At 43.5% G+C, this 22,997-nt stretch overlaps 1 protein-coding gene across 1 annotated transcript in view; it reads right to left on the bottom strand.

Annotated features, from left to right (window-relative positions):
- The window catches only part of COL3A1 (collagen type III alpha 1 chain), a 93,401-nt gene that overhangs the window by 59,278 nt on the left and 11,126 nt on the right, over nt 1–22,997 (bottom strand). Inside the window, exon 2 of the mRNA XM_035135841.2 lies at nt 2,380–2,582. Coding sequence (XP_034991732.2) covers nt 2,380–2,582 — 203 coding nt within the window. The remainder of the gene's footprint in view (nt 1–2,379; nt 2,583–22,997) is intronic.

Here is a 22,997-nt window from a genome sequence, read left to right as displayed (position 1 = left end):
GTGACCTAAGAGGTACATGTGTCCCTCTGCCTAATTTCATTTGGCTATTGGGAGCCCAGAGGGAAAGAAGAAGACCAGGAACAGACAAAAATGGGGAGAGGAAGTAGAATTGGATAGAACAATGGAAGCAAGGAAGAGGAAAAGTTCTATGCAAGCGATCGGTTCAGATCCCTGGGACCTCTCTGAGTCATAAAATCATAGAATTGTAGAGTTGGAAAGGACCATAAAATTCACCTAGTCCAATCCCTTGCCATGCAAAAGACTTTTTGCCCAGTGTGGGGCTTGAAGCCCTGAAAATAAGTCTCATGTTTTAATCTAAATCGGATGCCTTTAATCTCTGAGTTTAGCTATCTGTGTCTATCTGACGAATTATTCCCTGAGAGAACATGGCCTTTGGCAAAGAAACGTTTCCTCACCTCAGCTATATACAGTCCAATTTACTAGAAGGAAGCCCCAGTGGGGCTTCAGTGGGGTTTAGTCCTAATTGTATGCACACACCCTATAAAAGGTTGTGTCTCTAAGCATTTGGTTTTTATTTCATTAGTAGCACCAAATCCCTCAAGTGTCCTTTCAATATTTGAGGGGTTGGGGAGGAACAACACAAAGAATCCCAGCAGTTAATAAACAAAACTCATAATGCAGATTACTCCATTTTATGGAAGTTTCCATCTTGATTCCAGATCTGGGTTTTGAGCATTTTAGCTAGTGGAAATCCAGTGCTGAACATGAGCTTTGTTCCAAACATCTACACACCATGAGAAATTTCCAGCTGCAATTTATACTTGGCAATGCAAATTGTGCAGAAAGTGAATGTTCCCTTGGGACAGAGTTTAGTGTTCTTTGGATGCAAACTTTTTGGCCTAAGTAGATATTCCTGATACCTGCCAGGCTTTATTTGTATTCAAGTGAATAACAAGCCCTGCCCAGTTTTTATATGCTCAACAGTTTACAGCATCTCTCCGTTTCTAGTGAGAACAGATTTTGTCGGGAGATTGCTGAGAGACTTCCTTGTTGGTGTTTGGACTGGAACGTGTTGCAAAAACAATATTTATCCGTATATCCAGGCAGTTCAAATTCTAACTCTTTTATCAGCCTAGGAAGTGCAGAGGTCCTGGTTCACTGTGAAAAGGGAAGGAATCAACGTTTCTGGACCTCCATGAAATAGCCCTCTTGAGAATGGGGAAATAGCTGTATTTAGATGATGCTCCTAATAAGTTGGCCCTCTTTGGTGCTTGATCTCAATCAATACTTGAAGGAAGGTTCTGAAAATATCACACAGAGCAATTTTGAGTATGCGCTGATCAACAGCCATAGCAATAGTTAAGCCTAAGAAAACAGAATTGAGCCCAATATAACCCCTTTGAAGCCAATGGTCACTGGTAGCTGTTTTTCTCTTTGACATCTGATGGGAGGGCGTTCCACAGGGTGGGCGCCACCACCGAGAAGGCCCTCTGCCTGGTTCCCTGCAAATTGGCGGTTCCCTCGTTGCGAGAAGCCAAGTTGCAGGGAACCAGCAGAGGGCCTTTTCGGTGGTGGCGCTCACCCTGTGGAACGCCCTCCCATCAGATGTCAAAGAGAAAAACAGCTACCAGATTTTTAGAAGACATCTGAAGGCAGCCCTGTTTAGGGAGGCTTTTAATGCTTAATCAATTATTTTATTTCATTTTTCTGTTGGAAGCCGCCCAGAGTGGCTGGGGAAACCCAGCCAGATGGGCGGGGTATAAATAATAAATTGTTGTTGTTGTTGTTGTTGTTGTTACACGGACACAAGAATTACCACAGTGCAATAGAACTTTCCCTCTTCTCCTCCCACCATGACATCCTTAAATCTCTTCCATAGGGTTGGGGGCAAATCCAGAACTGTTGTGGGAGGCTGGGAGAAGAGGGGGAGAACATTCCATTCTGCAAGCAGAAATCCTGTGCTCATGGAACATTTCCCTTAGCACTATGTTGAATCTGATTCAATAGGATTAACAGTACAATCCTATTCATGTCTTAGGGAAGTCCTGCTGAATTCAGTGGGACTTACTCCCATGGAAGCATGTACAGTGGTACCTCTACTTACGAATTTAATGCCTTCCGAAGGCACATTTGTAAGTCGAAAAAATTTGTAAGTCGAATCCCATAGGAATGCATTGGGAGAAAAAATTCGTAAGTAGAAGCAACCCTATCTAAAAATTCGTAAGTAGAAAAAATCCTATCTAAACCACATCCAAGATGGCGGGCGGAGCTCCATTCGTAAGTAGAAACATTCGTAAGTAGAGTTATTCGTAAGTAGAGGTACCACTGTATAGGTTTGCAGCCCAAACCATTTTAAATTTAGGCATCAAGGCTTAGCTGAGGCTGGATTCAGGGTGGTAGGTTTATGCAAGGTCTTACAGGTGGTGTCGTTGGTGAAGGGCACTTTGGGCAGCAATCTCCAAAGGGAATCTCCGGATTCTCGCAGTCCAATTCCATATCGTCGCAGATGATGTCATCGCACAGAACAGCTCCTGAGTCACACACACAGATTTGGCATGGTTCCGGTTTCCAGACATCCCTGTCAGCATACACTTGGCCAAGGTGGGTACATGCTCCTATGACTGGGGGGGGGGGGAATGTGGAGGAGAGAAATAATAAACATGAGGTGTTGGGTGCACATCAGTAAAACACAAATGAAAGAAATAGCAAACGGCTTTGGCAGATTATAGCTATTTGATCATTGGTAGAGTTTAAAATGACAGTTGTAGTTCCATGATCTAGCATTTGAGATCAACCTGAGATCAAGAGAGGAAACACCGCGGGATTCTGTGTTTTGTCTAGGGTATTTTCCCACACAGAGAGAATGGCGAACAAAGAATTCAACACTACACGCTAAGAGACAAATGCAAAAGGTTTGACAACAAGCAACTAGGAAGGGTGACTGATGGACACCTACAATTCTTTTTTAAAAAAAACCAGATTAAAAAACAAACAAACTAGATTCCGTTGTGCAAGCACGTACAAATTAGGGGGGGGGGAGACGAACATTGCTGGACATAAAGTTCTACATAAAGTGCAATGTTTTCGATAATTTCTGCTTATAATAGCGTGAAATCGTAAGCTGGATGTCAGAACCAGGCAGCCTTGAGCAGTCTCTAGTGTTGCTCCAGGGCATTGTGGGAAATCAAAATGGCAGCTCATAACTGCTGCCCAGTTCAACTCATGACTGGGGTTCAGGGCCAATGATTTAGAAGGGGTCATACTCAAGGGCTACGTCAAACCAGAAGCTGGTTGTGACTGCAGACTATGTTCCTCTGTATGTATGTACCATTGTAGCGTGGTAGTAGTGGCATGACAAGCAATCTTTTGAAATAAAAGATTATCAGTGGAATTTGCTGACATTTTTTTCTAGTTTGTTCAATGTCAACAGCAACCTCTCTTGCTAATATCTCAAAGCAATAAGTGTCATTAATTGTTTTAGAGGGGGGAGGGAATACCGCTTCTCTAAATATGAGAATAATGCAATATTATAATAATAATAATAATAATAATAATAATAATAATAATAATAATAATAATAGTTCATTTATATCCCGCCCATCTGGCGGGTTTCCCCAGCCACTCTGGGTGGCTCCCAACAGAATATTAAAAACACTGATTTATGCATATTTTAAATCTTAGCTCAATTACATGAAAATACAATGCATAAATTGTTAATGCCAACACAAAAAGATACAGGTAGGTAGCCGTGTTGGTCTGACGCAGTCAAAATAAAAATAAAAAAACCCTTCCAGTAGCACCTTAGAGACCAACTAAGTTTGTCATAGGTATGAGCTTTCGTGTGCATGCACACTTCTTCAGATACACTGAAACAGAAGTCACCAGAGCCTTATGTATAGTCAGAGGGTGGGGTGGTGGGGTGATAGGAATGGGTGATGGGCTGATAGGAGTGGTAAACCTGTTGATGACTGTTAACGACTGTTAATGACTGCAATTGGTCTTGCAGGAAAAAGCAAGGGCTGAGGTGCTAAAGAAAGCTTGATCATGTATAATGAGTTTGGTTATCATTTGCCCTGGTGGGAAATGATGTGCATCTTCGTGTTACATATTTCAGAAGATTTAACTTTACAAACAAAAACAGAAGACTGTAGTGAAGAAAGAATATAATGAATGATACATAGTTACGTACAATACTTCCCAGCAACATTTCACTCGTGAACATAAAGACAATATCATATATTTAATTTTGCTACTGGGACCAGTTTATAGACATTGGCCTATAAAGCTCTATACAGCCTAGGACCTAAGTGTCTGAACAACCACTTTCCTTACCACCAACCAACCTGTGCCTTAAGATGTGTGCCAGTTCTGCTCAAGGAGGAGGGATTTGTGTTGGCACAGAATCCATAGCAGTCCAGACTCCAATGTTGTTATTTACTCTCACAACATAGGAGTACAGTCCACAAATAATAACATACTGGAGATCCCGAGTCACAAGGTGATTAGACTGGCCTCGACCAGGACCAGGGCCTTCTCAGTACTAGCCCCGACCTGGTGGAACGCTCTCTCTCAGGAGACTAGGGTCCAGCGGGAGTTGTCTTCTTTTCGTAGGGCCTGCAAGACGGAGCTGTTCTGCTTGGCCTTTGGACTGACTCAGTATGACCCCAGTGTTCCCCTCCCCTAAGGCTTTATCCTACAGATATTTAAATGAGGTTGCACTTGTAGATTCCTAATTTTAAAATTGAATTTTAACATTGTATTTAATATGCATTTTAATTGAATTATTTCTTTTATGCTTGCTTTGATATTCTTGTTGTTAGCCGCCCTGAGCCCGGTCTTGACTGGGAAGGGTGGGGTATAAATGAAATTATTATTATTATTATTATTATTATTATTATTATTATTATTATTATTAAAAATAGTTCCCCTCCCTCACGCATCTTTGCCCTCTGCATCTCCATCAATCTTTTTCATGTTATGTCTGATCCATTCATGTGCTCACTTCATTGGTACTTGGCCAGCTTTGGCCAGACATGACGCTCTACATTTGCCAGGTGGCTCGATCCATTGGCCAAGTTATGCATGTACAAAAGGCCACTGCCACCCAACTTTTAAGGAACTTGCTCATATAGTATAAACTTGGGAATCAGAGGGATGAGGAAATAGTAGAACTCTCTATTTGTTTCCATGCCCAAAATAGAGTCTAGAATCTCAGAACCGTTTTGTCAGTCACAGGATATTTGGGTAGCTATGGTGCTTCAGACGGGATTCCTAAGGATGCTAAAGATTTGCTTCCCTGTCACCTTAATTTACTGGCACGTGGTAAGGATTCTGTCATAATTATCTTTTAAGTGACAGTTTCAGGATATCGTTTTCCTCCAGGTAGCTGCTGCTGGGGAAATGTAGCAATGATTAGATGGTTAATCTGCTGAACAGATGTTCCTGTATCAAAAATACAGAAGTGAGACCTGCAACAAATGTTGCAGTTGGAGTACTGCTGTTCATCTGTTGCCATTCCACTCCAGAATTCAATTTTTGCCCCTCAATAGCCAGCATTCTGTCGCCAGTCTCCATTGAACTGTTTTGGGGAGGAGCAAAAATAGAGGGGGAAATTTGAATATATATACGGAAATCTGGTCAAACATGAATTCGGGCTCATATGCATACATGGATGAAGGTTCCAACATTATCATTATTATTTTTTCTTATTTGTACTGTTATCACCCCAGCAATCATCTGCAAATCTGGAAAAACCTTGGCTATAGCCCTTGAATCCAAGCATCCCCCAGCGAATTTTCACATGCATAACAGCAGTCATAAAAGGCAGAAATGGAAGAAACAAGCCAAATGTGACTGTTCAGAAATAAAATGTATTGAGTCCTGAAATAAGAGGGGGGAAAGGAGTATCAAAGCTTGCTGAAGAATTATATTCATTAAGCAAAATCCTTTCTTTAAGCCTGATTAATATAAAAAGATTACTTGAAATCTATGTGCCGTGTTTTGTTTATAATCTTAGTAGCATTAAACAAAAGGTCGTATATCCTTCCCGTCACAACGCATCTTGTGGCCTTTCAAACTATCCACACCCTTTTAGGACAATTCCTGCGGCGAACAAGAGGCCTTCCTTCCTGTCAAAGTTCCCAGGACAGTTCAAGACTCAGTGTCACCCGGTAGACAGAACAATGGACAAATTGGAGCTGGTCAATCTCTGGAACAAGTCCCAGAATTTAATTTGGATTAAGTGGACAAGTGTGTGGGTTGTGTTCTGGCTTCCCTCCCACTAGCTGATGGCAGGTGGGGGAGGAAACTTTTGTCAACTCCTCTTTCCCCATTCAGTCTCCAGTACCACCTCCCACACTGTTCTGGAAAGTTGGAGGGTGCCCCCCAGAACAATGTGGAAGGGGTACTGGGGTTGCAGCGGCAGGAGAGAATCAGCAAAAGTTGCCGCTCCCCTTGGTCAGTAGAATTCCTCCACTGTATCAAAAGCTTTCTATGGACTAAGGAAACCATTCCATCTATGGAATATGACACAAATGAAACTCAATAATTCCATTTCGTTACCTCCATTTCCCGGGCCAGTGGTGTCCAAACTTTTTTCAAAGAGGGCCAGATTTGATGAAGTGAAGGGCCGTGAGGGCCAACCAAAGTTGTTAACCATTATTTTTAGGACTGAAGATGTTGAGGGGTTTTTTTTGGATGTTACCACAGGAAATAAACTGCCACAGGGTCTGGATTACACCCCCGAAATGGACTTTGGACATGCCTGTGGCCTAAACAAACGGGAATGAAATGATGATGGTGGTGAGAGAAGGACTGTTATGAGAATGCATATGAACTACTTTAAGTCCCAGGCACGCATAACTGGGAATAAATCCTATGGAACCCCAGCTTTTGCTCCCCCAAATGCTCCCAAGTTACTGCCAGATTAAAACTAATAAAAATGCCATTGCAATAAGGAGATTAAAACAAATGTAATTTAATCCTGTAGGCACTGATTGGGAGTAAGTGACCCTGAAGACAATGGGTCTTAGAAGTAAATGGAGATGTGGAGAATTGCATTGTAAATTATTAGAATAGTGAGAGGAGGGGCATAGAATGGCTTTACTGTCTCATTATGTCCCAAAGAGCTATTATCTTCAGCAAAAATAATGGGGAAACTATGGAACTACCTTGCCTGCAAGAAATTGCTAGAATAAGATGGCTATTTAGCAGAATGAAGGCATCAGATTTAGAAAAGTGGTCTGTTTCTGCCAACGAAAGCTATTAAAGAGAGCACGATTTTAAATAAAAAATGCTATTATTGAACAGGAAATTGTCTCTCCGACTCTTCGCTGAATAGTCTAATCCAGGAGCATTGTCATTCTCTTCATATACAGTAGGTGGCACAATTGACTTGACAGAAGGCAATGTTACCCAAACATCTGGTTATAATGACTTTCAGCCTTCTCTCTAACTCTCTGGATATTGCTAGATCAGTTAAGAACTAAACTGGAAGTGCCGCACTACAAATCTCTGCGGCTTTTGGCAGGATGAACATATTAAATACATTTTTCCAGGAGAACCTTCCATCTGGGTTGGTTTGCCAGTTCACAAAACCCCCTGCTAGGTTAAGATGTAGCTCTCTGTGTCAGCTCACGATGACATAATGCCCTGCACATTGGCTACGAAGACTTCCTTTTTTAAAAAAAAATAAAAAAGTGAAAAACGCTCTCCAAAACTGCCAGCGCTGGCAAAGAATATGTAGACATAATGGGAAGTTGATACTACAGGTTGAAATGTCTGTTTCCAGACTTGGGGCTAAAAGGACGAAAATAAATAAATCACTGATTGGACAGACTTTTGGTGCAGTCGTAGTAGTTGAGGCTATCAGGATTTCTGCATGGCTTCCAATTTACCCCGTAGCGAGGGGTACCAGCTGCATTTAGATTTAAGTGACAGCAAGCTTACAGGTAGCCATTGTTGTTGTTGTTGTTGTTGTTGTTGTTGTTGTTGTTGTATTTATACCCCACCCATCTGGCTGGGTTTCCCTGCCACTCTGGGCGGCTTCCAACAAGTACCAAAATACATTAAAATATCATAGATTAAAAGCTTCCCTAAACAGGGCTGTCTTTAGGTGTTTTCTAAATGTCAGGTAGTTGTTTATCTCCTTGACCTCCGATGGAAGGGCGTCCCACAGGGCGGGTGCCACTACTGAGAAGGCCCTCTGCCTGGTTCCCTGTAGCTTTGCTTCTCGCAGTGAGCGAACCGCCAAAAGGCCCTCGGCGCTGGATCTTAGTGTCTGGGCTGAACAATAGGGGTGGAGATGCTCCTTCAGGTATACTGGACCGAGGCCGTTTCGGGCTTTAAAGGTCAGCACCAACACTTTGAATTGTGCTCGGAAACGTACTGGGAGCCAATGTAGGTCTCTTAGGACTGGTGTTATGTGGTCTCGGCGGCCGCTCCCAGTCACCAGTCTAGTTGCTGCTTTCTGGATTAATTGCAGTTTCCGGGTCGCCTTCAAAGGTAGCCCCACGTAGAGCGCATATTGTGATGCCCTCAATATGTTGCTGAACTCCAGCTTTCATCATCAGCACCACTCAATGAGCAGGGTTGATGGAAACTGGAGACCAAAAGCTTCTGAAGAGCATCATGTTACTTCTGCTCTAAGAAATGACTACATGCATGCCATGACTAAGAGGGAAGAGAGATTCTGTCAGGAGGCAAGGCAACCTAAAGCCAGTGCAAAGAATGCACTGAAATGCACTGAATAAGCAAAGAAATTTCACAAATGTGGGATTGGGACCCTGCAAACTTTCCTGGTCGCACGATGACTTCCTTTTGCATTGTGGCCGGATTGCTAATCCAGAAAACATGGGATGGGGGCAGTGATTTTTAACCTTGGGGCCTCAGATGTTGTTGGAGTAGTAACTCCCACCGTCCCTGATCATTGGCTAATCTGTCTGGGGATGATGGGAGTTGTAGTCCAACAACATCTGGGAACCCAAGATTGTGGAACACTGGCTGGATCCCAGTTAGCCAATTGCTTATCCTTGTGAATTTCATGGAGCTCCCATGGTTATTATGATTCAGAATATAATGAGCAGATGGGAAAGGAGGGGAGGATAAATGTTGGTTGTGATCCAAGATACTGGCCATGATCCAAAACAGAGTTTGGCATATTTAAATCTATTTATTCCAGTGCACTGTACACTGGGCTTTGGCCCTTAAGACTTTATAAAACACAAAGCTTGTTCTCAACAGACAACGCATCATTCATTAGAGTTGTATACAAGTTTACTTTTTGAGTAATTATTGAGATGGCTTGCCAGAAATTGTTTATATAAATTACAAGTTGTTAGACATCTGGAAAACATTTCACAGAAAGAGGGTTTGTTTTTTTCCAGTATTGGAAAATTTATGTAGCAGATTAAAACTGCATTTTCCTAAACGTTCACATCTTAATATTGATTATCTCTATCAAGGTGTTTGCTTTCCTTGAGTTGAAGCAAAGAGAAATCAAAACAGAGGTAAACCATCTGCTCAACAAGAGAGTTTTGAAACATTGCCAACATTTCCATGTATACCACTAAAGAAACAGAACGGGCTGATATCACGAGGAAGGGGCCAAAATGGTGATTGCTTTTTCAAAAGCCATGTTTCATTTCACCATTTAATGCAGAAAAAAACGTATCAGGCAGCACAACATTTAGCAAGTTTGAGAAGGAAACGGTATTGCTGTAGCATAGCAGTTAAGCAAGGCCAATGGGAATTGGGCCATTGTGTCATTAAGGCTGTAATTCTAAACATGCTTATCTGGGAATAAGCCTCACAAAAGGAGGTATCTATAGGACTGCACTATAAAAAAAATAAAAAAATGGTTGCATTTCCCCCTTCCTCTAAGAACCTTTGGATGGCATACTTGGGTTTGGTCCATTTCTTCCTTCCAACTCGGTGAAGTAGATTAGGCTGAGAGATAATGCTCGTTTAAGGTCACCAAATGACTGAAATTTGATTCTGGGTCTCCTCAGTCTATTTTGCTAGCTTGGGCAAAGGATCATATGGCACCCCTGCCCATTCCACATACATAAGCTGACTTCAGTACTGATGATGGGGTAGCAACCCCCATATTGCACCTGAGGCAGCAGGACAGTTGGCAGCCATAGTTCAAAACATCGGGAGAAGATCAGGCTGGAGAGGGCTGTGCGAGAATCTTTAGTATCGATCAAGGAGGAGGAACCTGATTGTTTCCCTGCCAGCTGATTCTCCAAAATTGGGGGACGTGGGTGGAGCTTTCGTCTAAACCACTGAGCCTCTTGGGCTTGCCTATCAGAAGGTCAGTGGTTCGAATCCCTGCAACAGGGTGAGCTCCCGTTGCTCTGTCCCAGCTTCTGGCAACCTAGCAGTTTGGAAGCACACCAGTGCAAGTAGATAAATATGTACCGCTGTGGCGGAAAGGTAAACAGTGTTTCCATGTGCTCTGGTTTCCATCATGGTGTCCCTTTGTTCCAGAAGCGGTTTAGTCCTGCTGGCCACATGACCCAGAAAGCTGTCTGTGGACAAATGCCGGCTCCCTCGGACTGAAAGCGAGATGAGCGTTGCACCCTATAGTCACCTTTGACTGGACTTAACCGGCCAGGGGTCCTTTACCTTTACCATTCAAAATTCCCCTTTGCTTTCAACCCTGCAGAAGAAATTATGTGGGTGCTGAGAAACCATCTGGAGTGGGTGGGGCGATTTTTGAAGAAAAGAGGTCCTATAGGGAAATGAGTAAGGATCTCCTCCTCTTCCTACCCACCAGTCTTATGCTCAAGACTGCCATGTCCGGCAGCTGCTTCTAGTTTAACTAGTCAGGGTTGATGGAAAATTACACAGAACTTTTCATATGCAGTGTGCGTCAATATAATGGGTTTCACTGCACCTATGGGAGAATGGCCAAATGAATGGTGGTTTTTTTCTTTATTTCAGAGCAAATGATAAAACACCTGATATTGCATTAGTCAGAGAGATCACTGTTCCCTAGCTTGTAGTTAATGCGTGAGAACAAGTATATCAGTTTCTGTTCAAAAGAAAGCAGTGGGTACAGTGGCCAATGTCTCTCATTGAAATCCTAAGTACCGGTAGGCAGTTTTTCTGCTACCTCCAAAGCCCTGGCTTGTACATCCTGGCCAGGTGGCAGATGTGGTTTCTTGACTTATCTGGGAATAAGTTTCCAGATAAACCTTGACTTCCTTCTTCTCCCTTCCCCTGCACACATTTTCTCTTTCTTTATCTCCCCTTTACCTCTCCAGAATCATTGGCCTCCTTCCTGTCCTGTCCCACCTTAGACTGCCCCATGTCGGGGCCTATTTTGGGCTACCGCTGTTAAAGGAACCACCAACAGTAGCTCTACACCCGAGGAGCTATTTACAGGCATTGTGGCGGACATGCCCACTGCCGATGAAGCGGTCCTGCACTGGGGGTGTCAGGCTGCTGCCAGCCACTCCCATGGCCGGTTGCCCAGGAATGTACAAAGACAAGCAAATGTTTCTTACCGTCCGCTTTTTATTCAGTATTTACAGAGAGAAGCTTTAGAACCCAGCCTCTTGGATAATGGTGTTGTCCCGAGTGAATCTCCACCCCCTGTCTCTCCCAATTCCTCATTCATCACTTCTACTGGTGCTGCTACATGCCCTCTGTCTTTTAGCTCTTTGCTCTCCTACTTTTAAGGCTTGCTGGGTTCTGGGTGATGGGGGGCTTGGAATGCTTTTAAAGACACTGTGTCCATCAGCTGCCCCCCCCCTTCCCCGTGCTTCCTCCTCTCCCATTATTTTCCAACTTTCCCCCCTCATCTGCCTCTGAGCTGGGACCTTCCTCAACCCCCTGTTGTAATTCTAAACTGTCTTACTCTTCCTCCTCCCTGGAAGGGTCAAGCTGGGGAGGCGGTCTCCAGTATTCCTCCTCTGCCCAGTCCCTGCCATCGGAAGAGACACCTTCACTCCTTCTGAACTGCCAGGTTAGGATTGTTCTGTTATGCTGGGGTTGGAGTGCAAGTGATGGAGATCTCCCTAGAGGTCAGCAAGGATGTTTCTTGTGCTAATTGTTGTCCGGTGGGTTTGTTTTCCTAACCTATTGGGCACAGCTTAGCTTGCTTACTTGGGTCACCTATAGACATTTGAGGCTGTTAGTGTCTTCCTCTTTGTTTAGGGTGAAGGGAGGAGATAATGAAACGCTCGCACTCACAGACACCATGTGTAACCTGAAAAGGATTTGTGCTGCCACTGCCATTAATAGGCAGGTCATGTATATAAGACTCTTGAGAGTCCCATGGACTGCAAGAAGATCAAACCTATCCATTCTTAAGGAAATCAGCTCTGAGTGCTCACTGGAAGGACAGATCGTGAAGCTGAGGCTCCAATACTTTGGCCACCTCATGAGAAGAGAAGACTCCCTGGAATAGACCCTGATGTTGGGAATGATTGAGGGCACTAGGAGAAGGGGACGACAGAGGACGACATGGTTGGACAGTGTTCTCGAAGCTACGAACATGAGTTTTGACCAAACTGTGGGACGCAGTGCAAGACAGGAGTGCCTGGTGTACTATGGTCCATGGGGTCACGAAGAGTCGGACACGACTAAACAACAACAACAACATGTATATAATACATACATGCATATTCTAGAATGCACATGTGGATCATGTGTGTGAGTCAATGAATGGAGAAGGGTGACATTTGCATGACTTGTGTGAAGAGGCAAATGCAGATTTGCATGTGTGTGAAGGGGAGGCAGGCATAGAAACGGGATTTACAAACAGCAAGCCAAAGCCTGTCCACGAATTTGGGTGGATTACCACCTGCACCTTGAAAGACATTTGATGGGGAGCATCGGAACAACATCCCTTTTCATTTACCCAACACAAATGAAGGCGATCAAAATCTATTTTCCCTTGGAGTGGGGGCGCCCAAGAATCCAGTGCCTGTTATTATGGCAATGTTTACAAGAAAAGTTAAGATGTTCATTCCATACCGAGAATCATAATACAAGCAAAGCATAGTCTGAAAATGAACTCATTGGATCGCTGAGCCAAACTGCAGAGTGTTTTCAGTTTGGGGCAATTAGATAAGTGCTGAGTGCGGGTGAGTGGAAAAAATGTGCTCATAAGACTTATAATTAGATGTGAATATAACGCAAGGGCATGCATGAAAGGAGTCTTTTTGTCCTTCTGTGGATTATTCTAGTCTTTATATTCATGTGGGGTGTTTTCCCCTTGCAAAGACATAGGCAGAAGAATATTTTAACAAACTAGAATGTGGAGAGAATTCTACAGGCTTTTCAGCCTGATCAAGCAATAGTTTTTTGCGGGGGCAGGTGAGATCTTAGATATGACCTCACTAGAATCCCTAGAATCACTACTTTTCTTCCCCATTATAACAGCTCCCTCATTCACCCAAGTGGAGAACAATAAGAAGCATGCCCAAGGCAGTGTCATACCCATCAACTGCCCTGGAAAAAAATCAGGGGAAAAACACACACAGTGGCCTCTCATGCGATCTCAGGCTGTACTTTTGGGGGGCATGGTGCCCCAAAATACACGTTGGAGCACTGTGCCTGGGGAAAACCCTGTTGACTCACAATCTTGCATGGGTCATGTGACTCGCACGGGAGTGCAGACCTGGAAGACGATGTCATAGATTTGGGCTGCGTTGTGTTGGAAGCTATGGAGTGTGTGCTCAGCTTCCCCTCTCCCCCACACACAGCTGAAGTGACCAGGTGAGTTAACTTGCATTAGAGCTGCAAATACAATGTAGGGTTCCCCTGGGGCTCTGTGTGGGGAAATGCCCTTTGCAGAACCAGTAGCACCCAAGCTGTTCCCATTGAACCAATGTTAAATGGGAGAATGTAAATACGAGCCTTTAAGTTCCTTCCCAGAGCAGCCTTGGCCAAGCTGGTGCCCTCCAGATATTTTGAACTACACCATCCATCAGCCTCCGTCAACATGGCTGCACTGGTTGGGGATGATGGATGTTGTAGCCCAAAGCATCCAGAGGGCACCAGGTTGGAAGCTGCTGCTGCAGAGTGCTGAAATTAGAGAATTATAGTTGGTCATGGTGTTGCTGCCTGTTTTTTTTTTCCTGGTCTCTATAGCATCTGAGCAAACAGGTCTCAAAGGCTTTGCATAGCACTTAAAAACACCACCACCTGGCTGGCCAGAATAGGGAGCTGAAAGAAACAGATCATAATTGAACTCTCTTTAAAACAACCACTTGCTTGCAGCTGAAAAACACCGCATCTACAGTAGAGCTGGGATTCCTACTCTGATGTAAGAAATATTTTTGTTTACAGCAAATAAGTCCATCGGTCAGCCTGCTGGAGCAACTGCAGAGATTTCCCAATAATATCACAATGGTCATTGTAGTGATTTCTAACTCATTTTGCCCTAGAGATAATGATGGAATCTGTTTATGTCATGCATAATTTTCTTTTCCATACCCCTTCCTCCTCTTTCAATAAATGGTGCATCAATGGGAAAAAAATCCATTTTATAACCTGTGTTTATGATGCGGCAGGAATGCCTCACAGCCATCAGTTGCTATGATTAAGTCATCTTTATGTAAGAAAAACAAACCCTATACAGTGGTACCTCTACTTACGAATAACTCTACTTACGAATGTTTCTACTTACGAATGGAGCTCCGCCCGCCATCTTGGATGCGGTTTAGATAGGATTTTTTCTACTTACGAATTTTTAGATAGGGTTGCTTCTACTTACGAATTTTTCCTCCCAATGCATTCCTATGGGATTCGACTTACAATTTTTTTTGACTTATAAATGTGTGTTCGGAACGCATTAAATTTGTAAGTAGTGGTACCACTGTATACATAATTATTGATGTTTATGGCCCTTGCAGTCCTGTGTCTCTTAATTGTTCCATCGCACCAGAACACTATGTGTATGAATATCTATATGGAGTGGGATGGGATGGAAAAAAATCGGATCCTCAAGCAAACATGTTCCAAATCCCAACACCTACACAACGCCTGAAGTTTTGGACTCATGCCCCCAAACGTTTTCTCACTACTCCCTGCACCACTCCTCTGGGGCTTATATGCCAAGAAGAGTAAAAAAAGGACAATGTTCCCTTTTTGTACAGATGCACACAATCATGTGTATCATTTGAGGGAACAGTCGGCACTTAAATTCATCCAGATGTTTTATAGAATTCTCCCTCCCTCGCTCCCCCGATGGATTATTGCTTTAGTTTATAATAAATAGCATAATTAGTGAAGTAAAAAATCACAAATGGTGGCAAGATAATGATTATTACCAGATTATGCATTTAATCTACTGTATACTGAATGTTAAATTGTGTATTTGGCATCTTAAATAGCCTGATTGAGGAGCAGATGCAACACCAAGCAAGAACTTATACTAGTTTTGCTAGGGCGGGGCAGGGAGTTTAGGGTGGCAGCCAAAAGTCTTCTTCAACCCACCTTTGAGACTGTTGGTTCATTCTGGCCCCATTACACTGTTCTTATGCCCTTCTTTGGCCTCTGGATTAGCACATACCAATCTCCCTCTAGTTCCTGACTCCTATTTTAGGATACTTCTCTGCCATCACAACATCATGAAACACAATCTTATGCCTATACTGAAGATATAAATACGCAAATGTTTGGGACCACTTCCGTTCTTTAGTGGCAAAGAAATTTCCAAAACTTCAACAAAGGTTCCTATTGGAGGATATGGGGAAAAGTGAAAGTAATGTATAATTTAATCAGATCTGTCATTTGTCGCTTCAGTTGGTTCACTTGATCATCAGTTGCTTGATTTTGGATCAACACATACTAGTTGGGTTGCTTTCTTTCACTGGCTGTGTTAGTAGATCCCTCAACTAAAACTAGCTTTTTTAAATTAATGGATATGAACAATTTTGATGGGTGGGATTGCAAATTGAAGACATGCTATTTTTCTTTCTTTCTCGAGCTCATGGTGCACCACTGCAATGAGAAATGAGAAGAAAACGTGCAAAATGACATTTCCTTGGGCAAGAAATGATAGATTGGATTAAATTGTACGTTATTTTCTCTTTGCCCAATATCCTCAGACCTTGGTTTATGCCTTTGAAACATGCCAATTTTTTGAAACAGAATTGACTGGTTCATAATAACAAGAAGTGACAACTACAAATACAATGCCCAAATACCAAGAGAATCACTGCATCCTGCTATGTTTCTATGACATCAGAATATGGACTTAATCCAGGCACCCCCCACCTGTGGCCCTCCAGATGCTTTGTCCTACAACCCCCATGATCCCTAGCTAATAGGACCAATGGTCAGGGATGATGGGAATTGTAGTCCAAAATATCTGGAGGGCCAAAGGTTGGGGATGCCTGACTTAATCAATGAGTTTGTGCAACCACCAATGGTGTTTCTTCACCAATGCCCATAGCTAGCTGGATGGCGATTCATGGCCACCAGAATTCACCCCATGTTGCCTGTATTGACGCCCAAATAAGAAGTTTCTAAAACTTTATTTTGCTAGGACTTTGGGACATAAGCAACGCTCTTACCGCTGCCTGTTTTACCATGTTGTCATCTTGACTCTATAGTATGTATTGTTGTTATGTCACACGAGGCTTTTCTTCCTACGTGCATTGGCTCTGATCCCCAAGCTGCAAAAGTTGACATGACTGCCCATACAAGAAAAGCTTCCGTTGTACAGCGTGCAGGTTGAAATTCAGATACATGTGTTCAACAAGGCTCCTTTGCCATGCGCCTCGGCACTTGATTTATGATTTAGACAGAACATGAGTGACATCAATTTTCTACTAGGCTGCTCACAAAATTATGTTCTCCCTCTCCCTCTCTCATCTCCTGAATCCCCCAGTTCCAGGCCGGTGAAAGTAAATTAAGCAATTAGGACAGGGGTGGATTTCATGCTGCTGGTGACACTATAAGGAATGAATTGTTTCTTTTGTTTGAAAGGAAGATGAGCATAAGGAGGAACTTCTACTCATTGACCCCTATGAAGAGGCCCTTAGACTTTCCTCAGTTTAGATGGGAGTACCTTCTCTTCCGTTCCATTGTGATTTGCGTTCTGGCTGAAGACCAGAAACAGGGTGAGGATAGACAGAAGATACCTGGCGATTTAGTGAGGTAAGCAAGGAACAGACCAATGACAGGCTTGCTAAGCAGGCTGTTGGAAAGGTTGTGTGTGTGTGTGTGTGTGTGTGTGAGAGAGAGAGAGAGAGAGAGAGAGAGAGAGAGAGAGAGAGAGAGAGAGAGAGAGAGAGAGAGATCAGACTTAACAAGCTACATGGCCTTGTAATGAGATGCCCAGCATAATGTAAGCAGCATCAATGTGATGAGGACCCATGCTGCAGAGGCATTTATGTGACTAAGACAACACCACATGGGTGGAGTTGATGATGTGGCACATCAGAAGATTCAGTGACTCTTATGGGACCACTTGCTTTCAAAAGCAGTAGCTGCCCAGTATGAGGAAATTCAACAACTACAAAAAATGAATCAGCCAACAATTCATTTCTCAGAGTGAGAAACAGCTGAGTCTTCCATTCTCCCCAGCACTGCTTCAGCACCTCATGTAAAATTCATGTACTAATGGGATGTTGCAAATGCATCAGCCCTGTTCAGGCATGGTGCCTCCAGGCAGTGCTATGTTTCCTGACTCCACCCCAACCTTTGCACATTGAGTAGGAGGGGCAGAAGAGGAATGTGCTTCTCAGCTGAACACACTGAGAATCCTCCACACAATGAGGAGCATCAATCATACAGTGTGAAGGATTGTGCACGTGGTTCAGCAGGACACAAGATTAACCCTCAAGATCTTCCTGGTCAACTACAAAAGTCTGAGCCTCTAGCCAGGAGGAATGGGGACCTTCAGGCTAGATTGTGTAGTTCTGCTCCCACCACCATATATTTCCAGTGAACTTCTAAACAGGGCAAGTGGGTTAGATGCTATTCATGTTGTATTCCAGGAATCTACTGAATAAAAAACACGGCCTGGTTTTTTTTAAAATTGGCATCTGAAATTGGCTCTGATCCAGAGAGATGTGTTGTATTTAACAAATGCATTGCAACAAATTCAACCACCCCTGATTATGGTGGGACTGAAGAGTGATTGACTTCCTCTAAAACCAATGGCTTTAGAGAAAGGCACTGAAGAAGTACCTCTTTCAGTTCTCACAGCTCTTTTCGATTGGGAACCGCCCAGAGTGGCTGGGGAGACTCAGCCAGATGGGCGGGGTATAAATAAAAAGTTATTATTGTTGTTATTGTTGTTGTTGTTGTTGTTATTATTTTCTTTATCTCCCCTTTTCAGGAAGTTATTGTTGGTATCATAAATATGTATGTGGAAAGGATGGCTGTGTTGAAGCAGGCTCTACTCTGACCTACGTACAACCTTTTCTGTGTTTAAACCATGCCCAAAAGTCAGGGGGTGATGGAAGGTACAGCTCAGCAACATTTGGAGGAGAATCGGTTAACTATTCCACATTTTGGGGTAGTCTAGGGACCGCTCCATGTGTTCAGAAGCTTGCTGGTTTGTGAGTTCCCCCACTTTAAATGTTGCAACAATCATGTAGGTCAGGTGCTGAGCATGCTGTCAATGAAGCCATTTCCCTCCATATGCTTGCGAGATGCACAAAAGGGCAGTCTCCAATTTGGGGAGACTTGAGAATCCGAAACAGCAATCATTTTCTTTGACTGGGACGTTCCTGGAATAAATGGTTTGTACACTGCAACCAAAGACACCATTCTTAAATTAATTTACCCGTAATTAAGACCTGATGAAATCAAGTAAATATTCTCACGCGTGTATGGATTTAAGAACTACAACATGACAATTGTGTTTGGCTTCTTGCATCAAGATGATTATAACATGTGTTTCCAATCGCTGAACATCATTGTTAATTTGCCCGAAAAATGTCTCAGAGTAATTGGTCTGTTCCCACAGTGAAGCCTAGTTAAAGCAGTCACAATTTGGGTTAAGGAAACTCTCTGGGGTGGGGTTGCAGGGAGAAGCATGCAAGCTTCACCCCCTTACAGTTTTCAGAGTTGGAGGGTGGCATTTTGAAGCAAGGAGCCTCCTTGCATGGTTTAGTGTCATGGAAAAATGTGGATGCTAAAATGTGGTAGGCGGGAGAGCTACATGAGTCAAGTAGGACCCTGAGTTCGGGTCACATGCCAAGGAATGAGGACATGGAAAATGTGATTGGGGTGGTGGTGGTGGACCCTGCATGCTCGTACCCATGGCTCACCTCAGATATTTCTTTAACACAGGTAACAAATGCCTGAAGATGGCTAGAATGCTGATTTATTTCCAAATTTGTACAATCTTGCCATTCTGGAGAATGGTCGTTATATCTTTGGGACAGCTATTTTGGAAAGGTTGCCATCAGTCTCTACATTAGATTAGAGCAGGGGTGGCCAAGTCCGAAGAGACTGTGATCTACTCACAGAGTTAAAAACTGGCAGTGACCTACCCCCTCTTGGGGGGGTTCAGATCAAAGTTGTTGAGATTTTTTTTTTAGGAAGGCCCATTTTTAGGGGTTCAGGTCAGAGTTGTTGAGCTGTTCTGAGGCGGGAGGAAAGCCCTGTTTTTTTGGGGGGTGAATGGCTAAAATGTTGAGCATTTTTTAGGGGAGCCAAAGTTGTTGAGCTTCTTTGGGGGGAGCCAGTGATCTACCAGTGATCTACCACAGACATCCAGTGATCTACCGGTAGATCATGATCTACCTGTTGGACGTGCCTGGATTAGAGTAATGGCTTGCCATTAGTCACCCTTGTGTGACAGAGATAAGCAACAAAGAAGTTGCCAGTAAGCTATCACGTAGAAGCAGCCTTGTAAGCAATGAGAAAAACTACAGCACAGCCAGAGTTAAAAACGGAGGCACTTTTGATTTAAATGAGACTTTACTGTACCCTGCCCTGAAATCATTTACAAATGTGATTCATAAATGTCTTCAGCCAGTCAATGAATTGCTGTTTGGTATAGCAATCCATTGGCCAAAAGGAATGAAGAAATGCAGGCAGAGATCTTGATATGCCCCCAGAGTTGAAACACACAAGTAAAAATGGGAGTGCTTAATCAATATTTTTCCAAAGGTATGAACTCTTTATTTATTTTTGCATTCTACAAAGGGCCTTAAATGTAACCACACCATTCCTTGAAGGGCGCCTAGTAAAATGCCTTTCTTATGGACTACTTAAGAGTGATTAGGAATAATTAAAAAGGCAACACGTATTTTGGAATTCCCTATGGCAAGGTCTTCAAAAGAATGTGCATTAGCTCAAAATGTCCTTCCACCAGTGTCCCCAAACTGTGTGTTCCATGCAAAGTTCTGAAGATGAAAGCCTGCGTTCAGTAGAATGTCCCCCAAACCAGGAACTCTGTAGAGCAGAGGTTTTCAACCTTTTTGAGTCCACGGCTCCCTTGATCAACTACATTCTTTCTGCAGGATCCATGTGGGGCTCAGGAGCCCAGTTATGTCACCCCTTGCCTGCAGAGCTGCCAGCCCCTCACCCTTTCTCGAACACCCTGCCTTGTCTAGGGTTCCCTCAGCCTCCCCTCTCCTTGGGAGTCCTCCAGGCAGCTGCTCCTGGTCTCTGAGTTCCCCCACGCCTGCCCCAAAGAGAGGTGCCTCCCAGAGGCACCATTCGCCTGCGGAGCTTATAGCCTGGGCTGCTGCAATAAACAGCTGTGCAAGCCTTTGGGACACAGAGATGCAAAAGTGCATCAGAGGAAAGAGGGAAAGAAAGAGGGACAGAGGCCAGTGTTGAAAACCACTGCTCTAGAGGGCTGCCCCAAGGCATTCTGCTGCTCTTGGCAGTAATATGTACCACAAAGTACAAGATTTACCCCCTGCCATGCCCTGGCATTGCATGTACAGAGGTCAACTGGACCTGGAATCTTGCTTGAACCCTGGCAACACAGGAAAGCATCCTGCCCCACATCCTGCCCCACATGTGAGGACAGCAGACACAGAGAGGAATGGCTAGGGAAGAAATAGCTAGGGCAGGCATCCCCAAACTTCAGCCCTCCAGATGTTTTGGACTTCAATTCCCATCTTCCCCGACCACTGGTCCTGTTAGCTAGGGATCATGGGAGTTGTAGGCCAAAACATCTGGAGGGCCGCAGTTTGGGGATGCCTGAGCTAGGGGATTAGGACTGCCACTCCCTTCCCAGCATTTGCCACCTGCGGCAATTGCCTCATTCTGCCTCATTCAACTAGATTTCCCGATCAAAGGGAGGATTCTGTCTATGTTCAGATGCAGGCAGTTAGAACATAGCTGCCAAGTTATCCCTTTTTTAAAGGGATTTTCCATTATGCTGAATAGGCTTCCTCGCGAGAAAAGGGAAAACTTGGCAGCTATGAGTTAGAATCTCCTTGCAGACCTTCACAGTCATTGTGTGAAGGTTGGGGGACAGCATCTGGCTGGTGACAACTGGAAACAGGATGTTCTGGATTAGATGACTTTCGTCTGGTCCATCAGACAGGCTCTGGTTTTTATGTTCTTAACCTGTGATGCATATTTCTCCTTTTGAGGACCTGGAAACCCAAATATACCCAAGTGAAAATATGAGCTGCTTCAAGTCTGAGTTTGCCAAATGGGTTTCCCGTTCAGCATGAGAAAGCATGGGGGGGGGGGAAATATCCAAAGTAGGGAAATGATCTTCTCCTGCCAAGACGAAGAGTTATATCTTCTATGAAGCCAACTTTTAAAGGACTTCTATGGAGATACCTTACTTTCCTCCAGAGATGTCAAGATTTTATATATTGCAGTACATTTATATTTCCAGATAGGAAAGAAATGCATTCCTGGTTTGTCTCAAACTGCAGCAATATTTCATCCATGGCAGAAGACTAATTCTGAGCTAATTTATAAGTGGCTTGGACAATTCCAAGGCTTATAAGTCAGTGAAGAATTTAGCTCAGGTAATTCATTTTGATGTATATTAAAGCAATCCAGCTCGCTATCTAAAATAAATGACTACAAAATAAAATGAAATTACATGGAAGTTTCTTGTTATAGGGCACATCAACTAAACCATAACTCTTCATATATGTTACGTTATGGACTTTCTGCTGAAATATCTTTATGCATCTGTCCTGGTCTTCTAAGCTAAACATGCATGTTACTGGGAGGTAGTTTTTCTTTATCCCAGACTGATACTTTAAAAATAAATAATGTATCAAACTGCTATAGTGGTACCTTAATATTTTTAAGATTGAGATAATCTTAAACTATGTTGCAACCTGAACCTTTATTCTGGTTTTTTCTTTCTTTCTTTCTCTTTTGAAGAACAACCAAAAGAAGGCCATTTGAAAGGCTTCTGAATCAAAACTTCTTCTACATTGATGCAGCTATGTCAGGGATGGGGAGCATGTTGCTCTGGGCCAGTCTTTGCCCCATCAGGGTGCCCAAGTTGGCTCATGAGGTCATTTCACTCAAATCATGGCCACCTGTCTATCAGCTGACAAACAATGGATAGCAGAATCTGATGGGTGGTGTTCAGTTCTCCTGGGTTTAGCAGTAGTGAGCTTGCCATCTCATTTCCCTAAGCTCACAGTCCATCTTTGACAGGTGGTGAGATTGCTCATCTATCAGACACATAAGTACTCCAAAATTCTTCATCAGACTAGATCAGGCTTTCCCAAACTTGGGTCGCCAGCTGTTTTTGGACTCCAACTCCCACCATCCCTACCTAGCAGGACCAGTAGTCAGGGATAATGTGAACTGTAGTCCAAAAACAGCTGGAGACCCAAGTTTGGTAAACACTGGACCAGATGGTTGAAAAATGCAAAGGGTGAGGGAGGGGAAGGAAGAAAAAAAGTCATCCATGTCTTCCTCTGGTAAAATGGAGCCTGGGAGGATGTAATGGGTGTTCAAATGAGGCCCTTTCAGGTGCCCTGAGGCCTGCTGGAAGGAGAAAAAAATAAATAATGACTGGTTCCCCCCCTCCATCTGCAACTACAACCAACTGCTATGCAGCCCAGCTTCCATCCTTAGGCACAACACATCAGTTCCTAGATGGGAAACAGGAATTATGA

Source organism: Zootoca vivipara, chromosome 1, assembly GCF_963506605.1.
Source record: "Zootoca vivipara chromosome 1, rZooViv1.1, whole genome shotgun sequence".
In the NCBI taxonomy this organism is placed as follows: domain Eukaryota; kingdom Metazoa; phylum Chordata; class Lepidosauria; order Squamata; family Lacertidae; genus Zootoca; species Zootoca vivipara.
Note: the sequence above shows the minus strand (reverse complement) of the source record. Positions and strands in the feature narration are given on the sequence as shown.